This window comes from Lethenteron reissneri, chromosome 17 (genome assembly GCF_015708825.2).
Source record: "Lethenteron reissneri isolate LAM-NWPU_2019-01 chromosome 17, ASM1570882v1, whole genome shotgun sequence".
Taxonomy (NCBI): Eukaryota; Metazoa; Chordata; class Hyperoartia; order Petromyzontiformes; family Petromyzontidae; genus Lethenteron; species Lethenteron reissneri.
In genome coordinates, this window is record NC_083795.1 from 1,225,933 (window position 1) to 1,241,616 (window position 15,684).

Genomic DNA, 15,684 nt, shown 5'->3' on the forward strand with positions numbered 1-15,684 from the left:
TATGGCTGTAACTATTCACCCCCTCTTGTGAGTATATGAATTGTTGCAATGTAGGTTCAGAAGGATCAATGTTAATGTACATGACACACATTGGGGAGCCCTTGTCAAGGCTGGCCATGTTACGGCGCTTTAGAAGTCGTCATTATTATTAGTACTACATTGTGTAAATATTTGTCTCGAGTGGCTACAGGAGTCAAACGAACTCGTAGAACGAACATCGTTGTGCGACTAATAAAGACAAAGATCGCCCACGTGCCCTTCAGCAGACTGTTGGAGAAAGTCCTGTACGAGAGCACCCGTGAAGGCCGGCACAGCACATGGGGGGTGGGTGGCCAACACTACTCGTGGCCACCTTTGTGTCCCCAATGCTGATGCTTTCACACGGCATCATATACTCATTTGAGGCTGAGTCGAACTAGGGAAGGCCCAAGACCAGCTTACATATTCGCCGCTGTTTTTGGTCGTGAGCGGGAATCGAACTCGAGTCGGCGGGTTCGCAGTGCCATGCGCGAGCAGCTCATGTACGCACGCCCTGGCGAATACTCGCACACAGGCACTTAGCATGTAGATACACACATGATGGGTACATAAAACACCAACTACAAAGATTCCCCAGATTGCTGCATAGTGCCATAGATTCTGTTAGCGAGCACCTATCAAGTAGTGCTGTAGGCACTGTAGCCCAGCAACATCTTCTCTCTTCAACCAACAGTGCTATGGTTATTCCTTTACTCTGAGTAAACCTAGGGGATGCCTACGCCAGATAGCAACTGCCACAGTCGCTGTCTATTATCAAGAATCAGAAACACATCACCTGCACCAGAGTGCAGTGGACTTAGTGTCTGCTATGCCAATGCTCACATACACATCCATGTTCACACTACAATGGAATACAATTGTTATTTATACATCGCCTAAATGAGACTTGCATCTCAAATCTGCGCAACACACATGAAGTTCAAATTGAAGTGCACACGGCTATACACTCAATCACATGTAGGAAAGAATGCACAAACACAAGTTCGTATTTAATTTTACGCACACACACACAGACGCACTCAAACACACACACAGACGCACACACACACACACGTGTGCCGCAGCATGAGAATCCTCCCAAGCGAGCGGAGGCTCTGGCTGGAAACGGCCTTTATTTACTCACGTTACACTGTTGCGAGCAATCCATTAGGGCAGGGCCTGCCCAATTATGGCATGACATCAAAAACAGTGTCATTTTACAGCGCTGCCGCGGGCGCTCCAGCGAGCCTCCCGGAACGCGCATGCCGCATTCCTGCTGCCCTCGTCAATTCCCCAGCCCAGATTTCCCGGACGAGACCCAGAGTGGGAACCTCACTCCGAGCGGGAACCTCGTGACCTCCGTTAACCCTCGCCCGGCCCAGCGACGGTTGGGATGCACCGTCCCAATCAACCGTGCCGACAAAATATTACCGTTTTTTTTTCTTCTTAGAAATATTGTTATCCGGCCAGATGCCGCTGTGGCAGATTGATTAATCTCGATCGGAGTTCGATTATCGGTCAGAGGTCGACTGGGCTCATCCCTTTGTGGTGGCTTGAATATGTACCACGTTTGTGGAAAGTTAATGTTCGTTGGATTTTGATTGATATACAACCTCCTGCCATAATAATGTGGAATCGAATCTATGGTATTGGCCTATTCTTGCAAATAAATGAGAACCAAGCTTGTGAGCTAATTACCTCAAAATTTAAAGTTCTGGTTTGAAATGTTCCACATTTATAATGGCTGGATCATGGAGACATCATGGCATCTGTGAGACTCCTACCTGCAGGCCTACCAGGTGGCCCGTAGATTTCAGCGCTGTTCCAGATTTTTTGTTAGTTTCATTGAGCCATCAAATATATTAATAAAACAAAAAGGTATTGTCCAGTACCAGGCAATAAGGGAAATATCTGGAACGATGTCAAGGTAATGCCAATATTTATCAGTGACTATTTCGTGATGTAGGCAATCTCAAGACGTGTGGTCTTCTGAATTGTAAAGCAACACATGAAGGTGTTGGCATTGCGAGAATATTGTCATTGCGATCACATGGACAGCGCAGTGGTGACGAGAAGACAGTACAGGGCAGTTGGGTCTGCGACCTCTCTTGTTTTTAAAGCAACAAACAGCACCGTCAACGTTGTACTAGATAAGCGTTAACACGATTCCTCCATTGAGCAAGGTTGTTCTAAGAGCTTTAGGAAAATGAGACGATGGGAGGAGGGAATTCCAAAGTGGAGCGGCGCGAGGGAAGAATCAGAAAGAGGAGCGCTGTGAGCGTCGTCCCCTCCCGTGTGCGGGATTTCTCCGGTTACTCGTTCCCGCTCACGTGCAAAGCACTTTTTAGGGAATTTGCCAAACGTCCTAAGCCGGAGCCTCCTGAAAAAAAGTCTCAATGCACAAGTGATGCTTTCCTAAATAATGCACACAAAATTATAAATGTCGTATTCTTTGTTACCGACATATAAGAAAATATCAATAAACATGTACTGTTCTTTGAATTTTCCAGCACACGGCGTATATATCTCACGCGATCTAACCCAACAAACCTCCATCGTGGATAATATTGGCCGCGAAAAGCCTACGTGTGACACCGGCGTACATAATGCAGCTCAAAAATTTTAAAAAAGGCAGAGAGGAGAGAGAGCGTGTCCGCATCGGACTGACGCACGACGCTCGGTATCAGCGATGGCGCGGAGGTGCCGCTCACCGAACTGCGAGAGGGTGTAGGCATCGTCCCCGAGCGTGAGCGAGCCCTCCTGGTACAGGGGCCCCGTCAGGTTGTGCCGCCGGGCGTGGTCCTCCAGCAGCTGGCTCGGCCGGCGGGAGTCCCGCCAGTGAGTGGGACCCGAGCTGCAGAGGGGCACGCGGCAATGGAGGTTCATACTAACCTCGTCCTTTTGTCCGTCGCCTCGCCAGAGTTTCCCGCTTTGTTTTGTTTTCTCTCCCGGTAGGGTCGTGCACTGAGATGGACGTTTCGTTTTACAAGGGAGGTTGTTTTTTCAGTGTGTGAGAAAAACGACATTATCCAGAAATAAGAATGAAACAAATGAGGGGGAAAGCATTCAACGGTCTCCTACAGATGGGTTCAACAGTTCACTTGTTAAGACACATCTTGGGGACACCTCGCAGCCCAGCGGATTTGGGATATTCGGACATTTCCAGCCCTTTGTCTCCAAAGTTTTGGATTACATGCCATGGGTAACAATGTTGAGCATCAAATCATCACCATCGTCACCATCATCACCATCGTCACCATCGTCACCATCATCACCATCATCACCATCGTCACCATCATCACCATCGTCACCATCGTTACCATCGTCACCATCGTCAGCCATGATCTTCTCACTGCTGGATGAAGGCCTGGCCCATCTCATGTGCAGGAATTGATCCCATCGTTCTAACTCCACAGTGGCCGTCCTCTCAGGCGTAGTGACGTACGAGCAGAACTAAAGTCAAGTACAACAAGTTTCCTAAACAACGTATTTGAGGAATAAAATGGGAAAACTGTAAAAAATACACCTAATGTTGGTCCACATGCAGAAATAAAGAGGTTACCAAGGGCAGGATTAGATTGATTTTGGAAAACTGAATTTGATCATTTCAAACAAAATACAATGTATAACCTCAAATGGCTCTTTTCGTGATTTACCAACCAGGCTTTGAAACTGCTAAATTGCAGATTGTGCAATGCCACCTTTCACGCCAATGCTCATTGATATAAGTGAAAACACAATTTTTTCTAAGTCTAAGTGGTACAGTAATCAGTATGAATGCCTTTCTGGGCCCACGGTTCACACGGTTTAATCCAGCCTCAATAACGCGCTCCTGGAGCTCGTGAGTATGTTTGGGAAAGTTAAAGATCCCATGGCGATATTCACAACATAAACCTTCCTTCACCTCGATAGTCCGCTGGGATAGCCCAGTTGATGGAGCATCGTGCTCTCAGTTGTGGGTTTGCGAGTTCAAATTCCAGTCAAGATCAACTCTTCCCATATCATCCCTCAGGAGTTGGTCAAATGCATACCACCTGGTGATTACCACTCTGTGAGAAGTCAACAGTGTTGTTATATTCGTAGAGCATGATATATTTTACATATATACACACAAGACTGAGTGTGAAGAAGTCAAAGAGAAGATGAGAAAGAGAAAAAAAGGAACCCGGATGAAATGCGAGGTGGCAGGATTGAGGGATGCAAATGGAGAAAAATTGTTGTTTTAGAAAGAAGAATAAATATCAAGATAGCCATGCACATAGAGAGACCATTTTATAGGGGAGGGAGTGGGGTATAGATAAACAGAAGGCCAGATACAAGAGAGATACAAAAAGTGATACAAGGGTGATAAATGGATTGCAGGGATATGAAGTTGATTGTCTCAGCCTGACCAGCAATAAATGCACACAAAAAAAACCCAAACTTATTCAACTTGTTTTTTCCACATTAATCGATTTATCCCAGCTCTCAGATAGATAACGAGGACTCGTGAAGTGACTTCAGGAGTAGTTCTGTGACGTAGGGGGGGCATTTTCTCGCACTCACACAAGGTGGTGCGATGCTCACTGCGAGAGCGTCTTTCATCCCACGTCACGATCGCAGAAGCACAACTGGCATCCGAGCACAGCGACAGCGCGCGTGTGGCGGACAGACAGAGATGTCGTACTCACACGCAGTAAGTCGCGGGCAGGCCGCAGCACGCTCCGTGCCGCGAGAGGTATCTGTTCTCCAGGTCGATGACCGTCTCGCCGATGTTCTGATCGCGGGAGAGCAGGTCGTAGTCGTAGAGCCCCACGTGGAGGTCCTTCTCCAGGGGCAGGACGCACGTCACCTCGAACACCCTGCAGCGGGGCGACACAGGGGGGAGGGTTCAGCAGGAGACGAGGCAGGTGGAGGTTGCAGGTGAGGAGGAGGAGGGCGGCACCCGGCGTGGAATTCAGCACGACTTGAGGGTAATAAGTTGGGGCCTGGGGGTGGTGGTCGGTGTAAGTGATGACTGTGGGCCGAGAGTTGTGGACCAAGCAGAGATCCACGCCTGAAGGAATGTAAGATACACTGAGCGCGTGCGTGTAAGGGAGCAAGCGTGAGTTTAGAGTTGGCATTACACTGAGCTGAGCAGCGGCCGCTCTGTAGTCATGGCGTCAAGAGCGTTGGTTCCATCCAGAGACACGCGGACTCCAATTTCAAAGGGACGCGTTATTTTTGGAGAGAAACGTCTTCATACGCGACTGTGCGTGTGTTCATGATTTAAACACGAAAGCCTTACATACACACTTTGATGCAAAACCTGTATGTAAAGGAAATACAAAGCATAGGTACGATATGTATCAAATTGTATTGCAGAGTTGCTGCCTCCAAAAAAGCCAGTGGGAAAAATATATATTCACAAAACCAGTTGTGTTTTTTAAAGAAAATCTATCATGTCTAGGACTAGACGGGACTCAGTGAAATTAGTGGTCCTAATCCAGGAGTGGAAATTCTACATTAATATGGTGGGGCCCAGTTCGTGCGAATGATTTCGACTCTTGACCTCTCACCGAGTGGGTGCAGAGTGTCTCGCCAAATGGTGCGCATTGTACCAACCGTGGAGGGAGTGATGGTCGCGTTTGAGAGTGGAAAACACATGGCCGAGTGGTCACGGTTTCACTCTCCTACGTGGTGGCCTATAATTCTAGATTAGAAGTTTTCGTAACTGCAAGGATCCATACTCTTTGGTTCTTTCGATAAAGTCACGTAGGTGAAAAAAAATAAAAATAAAATACAAAATTTAAATGAGTAAATTTAGTTATTTTCATTTTATTTGTATTTATTTTTATTTTCACCTACGTGACTTTACCGAAAGAACCCAAAAGTATGGTGACCTATATTTAACTATATTTACATATTTACCAAGAATAACAGAAGGGCGAAGTTTTAGCTCGCTGATACAAACTCAACAAGGTGGGCTTTGCAGGGAAACTGAGGACATATATCATAGTTCAGCTTCCTGAGTCTTGGGTGGCTCGTTCTTTCATCGTAGAGCACAGCTCAAATACATCATTTGTGAAGGCGTTCTTCGGTTCAATGTTTCATTATTTCATCATGTATGCAGTCGTGTTGCTGTGTAACTTCCATATTATTTTGGCCCTTTCTGTAAAGCGCTACAGTATATGCACAACGACTTTAAACAGACGTTTCCCGACAGCTCTTCTGGACTCCTCACGACTTGACTTTCTAGGAGGCACAGCCGAGCATTATTCGCTGCCGTTTCATTATTGTTGCGTTTTATAACAGCAGTTCCTCGTCGTTTAGTGATTGAAGCAAAGGCCTATGGGACCCGCTTGTTCCTCTTGCACTGCTCGAACCTTTCATTCCCTCACTTTGTCTCTTTTCCGCAAGCTTTTATAATAACCTTGCTCTATCCAAGAAGCGTGGTTCACTCTTATCTATCGCAACTTTGACGGTCCGGTTTGTTACTGGACGCTTAATGCTTTTGGCCCTTTGGCCCTTTTCTCACCAACTTTGTTCTACCAAAGAGAAAGAAAAAAATGCAGTCGAGACCGATTGAGGTCCAGTGCCACGTGCCTATGGGAGATACTGAGCAGCAGCAAGGGAGAGTGCAAGTGGCAGGGGAACTATTTCCATGGCCAAGAGTGGAGCGGGCTGCCCTCGCGACGATGGGGAAGGGGTGACCACGGGGCGTCAACTCACGCCTCCCCAGGCAGGAGCGGCGCCGTTGTGCCCCGTGCGTGAACTGCCTCTGTGCGTTTTCATGAGCAATCCTCAGAAATGATGAATTGCGGTCATGAAATAGACAAATGACTGCTCCATTAAAGCAGCGGCTGCAGCAGCAGCAGGCACAGCGAAGCACGCTAACATCTACCACATTGCTGCTTCTTCTGGGTCCAGCAGACAAAGCAGAAATGGGGCTACGGACCAAGATCAAACATTCCGCCTTTGGCTCCATGGCGTGGGTGAGTGCTTTGTGCGAGCAATTATTTTGGAGAGCAGTAGCACAGCGATTAGTGATCCTGACTAATTGAGTTTGCTTCTTAGCTTAGCTGCCAACTTCAGTGGCAGGTAGTATCTAAGCCTGTGCTGGACCTCCATTCGGTTGACTCAGCCTTAAGTGACATGCGGTGTGTGAACAATAGCACGAGGGAGACAACGGTGGTCAGGTAGGCACGGCGCTGGCTGTACCACTCCCCTTGTGCCATTCTCTAAATGTGGCTCGAGGCCGTTCGTATGAACTTTATAAAGAATACCTGCGTACGCAACCATCTTATGGGCGCATGAAGTGACGCAACACTCACTGTGAGCATTCCCAACAGAAATTATACTCCAGTGCCGTTGAAAGTGTCACTGAAAGTGAAAAATGGGATATAATTGCGATAAAATATCTCGTGAACGATTTTCATTTTAATTTCTTAAGAACTGATTTTTTGTGTGTTGAGTTTATTGTCCTTCCCCTACACCTCCAGTTAGCACGGGTGGCTACGTACGGTGCGAAAGAAGTTCAACGTACGTACATCATCATCATCATCCATGGTCAATCCACTGGCAGATGAAAATTGCAGCTGCTGCCGCCGTTCACAAAACGTACAAACAGAGAAAATAAACAGGCAACATAAATAAAATACATTCAAGAGAACAAGAAGAGCTGCAAAAGGACGGTGCAAGAGGCATCATCCACTGGAATTCACCACGACTGCCTAATCATCGCAATGAAAAAGGGTGAGCGTCGCTTTTGGGCAACGCGCGGGCACGGCACAGCACGCGTGGCATGCGATCACAAGGAGGATCTGGACGAGGTGGCGTGACTCCAGCCAGACGTGCCACCGTGGACTGTCTGGAGATGGCAAGGCTGCCAGGAGGCCTTATCGTCCACACTTTATGTTTGTATTTAGAAATGTTGTAAAGCAGTGTTCTGCACTGCAAGGCCCGTGGGTCACTGACGGCCCCTGGTGGCCTTTAGCGTGGCCCCTGACGTGCGGCCCCCGACAGTACACAAAGAGTGACAACACCGCCCCATCATCGTCATCATCGTACTGCTGTCAAACCCCCAATGGTTTCAAACGTGTTGGCGGCCCTCACGCTGACGACGTCTTATCGGCGAGAGTGGCTCCCCTCTGAAAATGAGTGAAGAACACTGCTGTAAATGCAGCTTGCGTACAACTTTTAATAACCTGTCATTACACGTATGTTTGGCTGCACTGCACCGTGGCACTCTTGAAGGCACGAGTTAAGCCAAGACCCTTCCAGAAAGATGAATCACACCGCGATTCAATTGTGCAACAATTAAACCACCTCCACTCTCTACCTGTTTAGTAGGAGGGCCGCGATATGGTAATGCTACGATACATAGTATTAGATAATATCCACAAATGCCATATCGTCTAGTTTTGAAAAATGGTCATATCAAAACAGTTGCTACGCATTACAAATTTTTCTGAACTTTCCATGGCCTACTCTCTCTTTAATAACATCACAGGATCTTTAACAATCCACTGTGAGTCAAACGACGGGTATTATTTGGATAATATATCTGCAGTATTAACCAGGGCGGCCGCTCGGTTTTAGCTGTGAACCTCTGCAACGAGCGGCGAACGCACCGGCACCACACGGCCAAGTCACTGCCTCTCTCAACATCTCCACTCAAGGTCGTTTTCAAAAGTGTCAGAACATTTCTTTTTGTTTATGACCTTTTGAGCGAACGAATGCTCATTAAAGGTGTTCGCGTGTTTTAGCGGCGCGGTAGTTTCATACCTCTTGGATGGCAGAACAGCAGGCTACCCAATTGCGAGGTCAGAGATTAGATCGTGATCACGGTGCACTTTGCTCATTATTTCGGCAGAGGTGTCAGAATCAGGGCTACATCGATTTGGAGGGAAGTCAGCCGTGGATGTCCGACAGTTAATCTGTCTCTCACCATAGGCTATTTAAAGTTGCCACAGTGGCTGAGGACTATCGCTGGAGATGAGCATCACTTCACGTTTTGTTTGAGCGTGATATATCTATACCTTTTCTAAAGTTTAGCAGCTGATTGAAATAAAGTTTTTTCCATTTGCAACAATGTGCAAGTCGATTACTAAATGCAGAATGTATGCTATTATGCAGCAGAAATAAGTGGATGTCATATATTGCTTGGATACAGTGTTTTGTCTGAATCTGTAATGAACCCATCGCTACTATGATAGATCTATTCCCAATAACAATAATTATTCAACCAAGAAGGCCTCAATTGAGTCTCAGGAGTTTGATGATATTTCCGGATGGTATGTTTTGCTAATTGCTTTTCGAGTGTACTATCGCTTGTGGGATGAGTAACGTTCTGAAGCCCACAGAGATAACTTAGCAGCCGACTTGTTGTACTGCAATATCATGAGACATCTGCCTTCCGGTCTAGGTGTCTGTGTGATGTAAATAATCATTCTGCAGTCCATCAACTCTGCATCCACGGTGCCACATTATAAACATGCCCCACCGACAGTGAACGCTAGCACGAGGGAAATTGAAACCGACATGTAACCCTTAGAAAACTAAAAGCCGATGCTTCTAAGTTTTTTTTTCGAGAATAGAAAGATCCAGATAATTAAGACGAGGTGGCCTTATAAATAAAAAAAATCACCAGCACATACCATGAGCATCTATGCAATGGGGAAAGGCCAAGAATTGATGAACGCCTCCTGATGGAATGTGACTATGTTGGCCGTTCTGCCGCCTCGTGTGTGGCTGCCTTTGGATCATCAAAGGTGAAGAACAGAAGACGTCCCTGGGGTCACGTGCGCACGGGTCCAGAATGCGCATGCAAACTACTGGGGCTGGGCTCCCTTTCCCCGGGGATCCGCGACACTTTGCCAGAGCCGCCCTTTCAACCGGCCTCGGCATCGCGGGCTGCAACAGAGCGGCGTGGTCACTCGCTTCCCTCGCTCTCGTCAACATCAGCACCGTGCTGTTGTTAAACAGAATGCACAACGAAGAGCAGGAAAATCGTAGATATTGGCTCGGAATAGTGCAACCTATATCACCCTTCTCTACAATGGCTTCCCTCTGCCGTGTGGGGAAAGGGGGGAGAGAGGACGAGCGGATGGAGCGGGAGGGACTGGCCCCTTAGCACCACATTGCGTTTGAACCGTTGGGCCAAGAATCGGGTAATGCCCAGCACAGTGTAGGCATGCGTGCCCATTGGTAATGGAAACACAGCATCATTGCCACAGGGGCTGTTGTTAGAGGTGGTAGGTATTATTGCTCAACGTAATATAGCTATTATATAACATAACTGGATGAATACCGTGCTGAGCGGTCGTTGTGGGGAGGTGGCGTGGGATTTGTTGACCATTACTTCACCGTGTTGGTCATCGTGGGATGGAGAAGATTGGCAGCATAGACACGGGAGCATAGCAATGTACAACACTGGAGTTTGTGGCACTGCCCACCGCTAGCCTGGCCGATGTTGTCAACAACGTCTTGTTTGCTTAAACAAGAACGCCTCTCATTACTCATTTTCAGGAGGGTCTTGTATGAGATCATTCGACATTTTTGTTTTATAATGGATTCAAGAAACATGAATTCTTACAGAGATCCTCGAACTGGACCAGGGCTTGGCGTAAAACAAATGCCACGCAACAGCCTCAATTAGAAGACCCACGCACTTTTATTTGTTCTTTATTTATTCAGGCAAGGAAACGCTACCAAATCTATCAACATATTTCTTATTTTGTTGCCCACAATCTGCCAAGTTTCAGGTTGATTTTGTTTAACCAGATGAGGTGAAACTCAAAGATGCCAGGACGAAGAGTCTCGTGACCTGGTGTCGCCAAAGTGACAAAATAAAAAAAAGTTAAATCAAGTCGAGCAGCTGTGTGTTGTTTTTGTTCTGTCTCGTGAAAAACAGAAAGTACTGAACACACTTACATCGTTGTTAAATAATACATTCCCTGCAGCGCAATTCGCGTTGGCCAAATTATAGTTAGAATTATCATCGTACAGTTACAAATTAAGTTACGGAAACATTAAACAGATATAGGCTATCTGTTGTACTTTCTAAACAGACAAGCATATCTTCCAAGACTGCATGAAGGTTTGCAGATAATTTTGACCATCGCAGTACCTCCCATGAGGGACAACTGATCATGAACCTGCATGTCTACTCCCACCTGTTAATATGATTGATGGGACATTAAGGCCTCCAACATTTTTTATTTCTAGACGATCGTTCAAATGTGCCTCAGCTGGCCCAACACACGGAGCCTCAGTGCACGATGTTAGAGGCCTTTACACAGTCCTCATGGCAAGTACTGCCAACAGAGGTAGCCAAACGACTGCGCTGCATTACCATCTCACATCATTTCCCTCGATTGTTCACACCTGAAAAGAGGAATTGTAGGGAGCGTAATGGAATAATCCGCTGGTAAATGCCGTCTGCAGGCAGAGAAGTGCCGACCAGGTGGGTGGGAAGCCCCACTCACACAGAGTCCGGGGCCAAATCCAGTTGTGGAGTTGTCCACACAACCGCCAAAGACAGGGGGCCCGATTCATTGAGCTATTTTGGCAATCAATCCACCATCGTGACAGTAATGTTGATTGTGATGATGGTATTGATGATTATGCGAATCATCATGATGATGAAGGTGATGGTAATGATGATGTTACCATTGCTGCTGCTGCTGGTGATGTTGCTTCTACTGCTGCTGCAGTAGCTAAAGAAAGTGACTGTAAACTGCAGTTAAATGTTAAAATGGGAGTACCTTAGGGATGTAGTCAGGTAGCTCGGGAGAATAAGATGACGTTCGAGCACTCGGCAAGTTAGAGGAAGAATCAGGATTCAAATCCAGCCAGGCACCAATATTAAACCAAGCTCTCAAGTTTTACGAGTGAATTAATGGTCTCAACCCCGCCACCAAACAATGCATAATATTACCACATTGTGTAAACTTTGCTTGATGATCGCGTTCATGTGAAATCAACTTTGAGGACTCCAGTTTGCAGACACAACAATTGACAGTCATGCAGTGAACTGCTCTTGAGAGAGCAAAATGCATGTCTGCTGAGTGCCGGGTGATGAGGGCCGATTGAATTGATTGCTATCGCAGTACCGTCATGTCCTCGTCTCTAGAAGTCCTGACGCGAGTTGAAGTTCCTGACGGCCCAGAGTGTTCCGTTGTTGGGGTCGCTGCATGACCCCCCCCCCCACCCCCCATAGCACGATTAAAATCCCAAATAAACAAGCAAAGTGAAAAAATGCATTCCAATTAAAATGTGTATTTTATTGTTTTTGCTTTTATTGCCAACTAATGAGTAACAAAGAAAATCGATTTGTCTCATAGCACGACTGAGAACGCATTTGGGATTTTAATTGCTGGAAATATATACATATGTATTTTAATGAAAGCATTTTTGTGTAAAAAATAGACCAATAAGGGCCTCCGATATAATCAGAAGTCATGAAGGTGCATTCAATTACTGTTATGGTTTCCTATACTGGGCTTCGCGGTCGTTAGTGAGCGTCAGCATTTTGGTTTCAGTATCGGCACAATGGATGCTGACGCTGTAAATAGCTGACCCCTGCTCCAGACTACCCAGTGCAATGATGTGTCGTGCAGGGAATCCGAGATAGTTCAGGGAGAAGGTTTAACATTGATATAGTTGGTTATTGAGACGTCACACCTACGAGAAGTACATTCCGTGGATGAAATTGGACCCAATCACAATGGGAAGTAATTTGATCGCCAACAGATTCCATCCACAATTCCATTCATCCAACGGCGTTATTGAGTATTATGCAATCTTTTTAACACGTCAGCTACCCTTAAGCACTGGCAATTACTTAATCTACAGCATAACCATTTATTTACAATTTTGGAAGACATTTTAACTGACAACTGGCATACCATACCATAAAAGGGTGCATTTTTATGATGTCCCTACAAAGCAAAGTCTACCAGCTTGCCGTCAAAAACAAACAATAATGATCCTTAATGGGCTTGCACCTGGCTAAATAAGGAAGACTGAATTTAATTGTAGTGTTCATTGCGTCCGGCCAGCCCATTAGAGCCGAGGTCATGGCCAACCCAAGCCCATTAGATCAAGGCCCGAAGTGCACGCGATAAATTGAAAACACACGCTGCGGGTTGCAAGCCGGCACCTGGACACACTGACGATCAAAGACGAACGGCCGCATACGCCGTGATTGCTTTAATTATCTGCCTAAGAAAGGCGGGCCCCCAACCGCGCTGAAATGCACTATTATAGCGGCTCGGGTGTGATCAATCAGGGCGCGTTAAGCACCGCGCCGCCACTGCTGCATGGCTCGCATTTCGCGACGGGGAAAAGCGCCCACCCCCCCACCAGCCCCAGCACCTCCTTCATCCCTTCACCCCCTCCACAGCATTTCCAAGAAGCCACCTCCCATCCGAAAACGAGAACCAGGTTTCTAGAAGTAAAGGGCGGACGGGCGGGCACGCGCTCGCGTAAATACCACGTAAATAATCGATGAACGTGTCCTGGCACAACAAGTGACGCGATGGCTGGGGTAAGCTGTCAGGGTTTGAGCATTTTATGGTGGCATTAAAGCAATGCCCAGCAGGAGATACCACGGAGGCCAGCTCCAGATGCCGCAGGAGAGCTGTCAGAGTTGCCCCCCCCCCCTGGACGTTCTTCCTACGTTTACGATACCGCGTTTGTTTTGTTTGTTATTAATACGTATCGCCTTCAACTGAGCGGTTACAATATTACAAAGCTGCTGCGGATTCAAGATGGTCTTCCCGTTGGTTCACGCGACTTAAGAAATCACACGTTGACACATTTAGACATTGACAACGCTTCCAGGATTGGGTTGCTCGTGCTGTAGAGCTTCAGTGCATGCTGAACACACTTTACAACTTTACAACCATTAAATTTCGATTTAAAGCTTTCGTGACTGCAGGGATTCATCTTCTTGGTTCTTTCGGTAAAGTCACGTAGAAGGGAAGTAATAAAATAATAAAAATAAAACATAATAAAATTATCCTCACGACGTTTCGGCCACAACGCAAGTAGCCGTCCTCAGGTGAAAACCAGGTCTGTGGAGGCGACAGCGTCTGAATGAAACACCACCACGCTTGGAGCATATATATAACCATTGCCATCAACAGACACTGCTGTCCTCGAAAAGGAAGTAGCGAATATTGTTAAGCATCAACGTTCTTCAGGACAGCAAAAAGAAGAGACGCTATGTTTGTAAAGTGCACTTACAATGTTGTCGTTAGTTACGTCGCAAATGTCACCAATTCCCTCTTTCTCCTGCTCTTCGCTATAAAGAAGACGCGTTACTCAAAATATTTCAAATACGTAGATAATTGTTGCAGTTTATTAATGCTGATGGTAAAACTATATTCACCTGAGCAATGGACAGGTATTAGTATTGATTCCACTTGCTCAAACCCTCAGTTGTCATGGAAACAAGAAGGAAAAAAGGAGCTGCCAGGCAGCTCTCATCGTGCAGATGATGGAACGCGCCGGGACATTTGCCTGAAAGGGAAACTGCGGATATACGTCAAGAAATTTAATCATCTTGAAGCGTCAAATGTTAAAGTAAAACAATAACACAATTTGCTGCTCAGGCTGATCAGTGCAGGTAATGGGTGAATTGAACGTGCATCGTCAGGCTCGTAGCACAGCTAAACACTGCGCCACCATTCCACATCATCGCCCACAATCTGTTCAACTACCTTTGTGGCTGAAATGGCGCGGGCAGACCAGCAGTCGATTGACAAAGGCCTGTACATGTCAAGGTAATTGTTTATATATTTTGACATTTGAAGAGGGTCGTAATTGTGTGACAGCCAAAGTTGATGCTCCTATCTCGGCCGACAGCTTGTGACTCCCTGCACCCCCCGGTTGCTTGCTCGATGTATGGAGTGGGGAGCTGTCGTGTAGCGGTTAGCGCACTGCACTACAAACCCAGATACCCGAGTTCGATTCCTGGTCAAGGCCAACACCCGCGACAATTATCTGACTCGGTTCTGGGCCTCCCCTAGGTCGACTCAGCCGCAAATGAGTACCTGATGTGATGTGCAAACATCACCACTGGGGAGCCAAAGGCGGCCCGGTGTGGTGATGGCCACCCAACCCCTCGTGTTGTCGTGCCGGCCTTCATAGGTGCTGCTCGCAAACAGCACTTGCTCCTACAGTCTGTTCGTTTCTCAGTACCCTTGTCCTGGTGAGGGTCACGGCGGAAGCATATTGAGTAGGGCGGTCCAAACCTCCCTTTCCCTAGCGACAGACTCTAGCTCTTCCTGGGCAATTCCCAGGCGTTCCCAGGCCAGCCGAGTGACATGGTCTCGCCAGCGTGTCTCGGGCCGGCCCCGGGGTCTTCGCCCGGTCTGTTAAGGCTTTGTTTTCTTCAACGTGTTACCAAGCGCTTCAATAAGGTGAACACTATTTGCGCGGGTGCCTCACCGGCCAAACACGGGGTTGAGAGTGTTGGGGATGTAATGGTCCGCGTCGTCCACCGACTTCTTGCCCAAGGTGATCCGCACGTATGGGTCGCACTGGAGAATACAACATCCCAGAGCGATACAGCGCAGGCAACCATTCTAAACGGGCAGCAAGGTCATGCGCACGTAAAATCCACGTACACGCGCACACACATACAGGGACACATTTCCACGCAAATAACTTTTGTTCAGAATTACTTACTGCCAGGGC

General features: G+C 47.0%; 1 protein-coding gene across 1 annotated transcript in view; it reads right to left on the reverse strand.

Moving 5' to 3' along the window:
- The window catches only part of LOC133343259 (dysferlin-like), a 173,064-nt gene that overhangs the window by 96,844 nt on the left and 60,536 nt on the right, over positions 1-15,684 (reverse strand). The window contains 3 exon segments of the mRNA XM_061552707.1: positions 2,730-2,872; positions 4,689-4,859; positions 15,436-15,527. Coding sequence (XP_061408691.1) covers positions 2,730-2,872; positions 4,689-4,859; positions 15,436-15,527 — 406 coding nt within the window.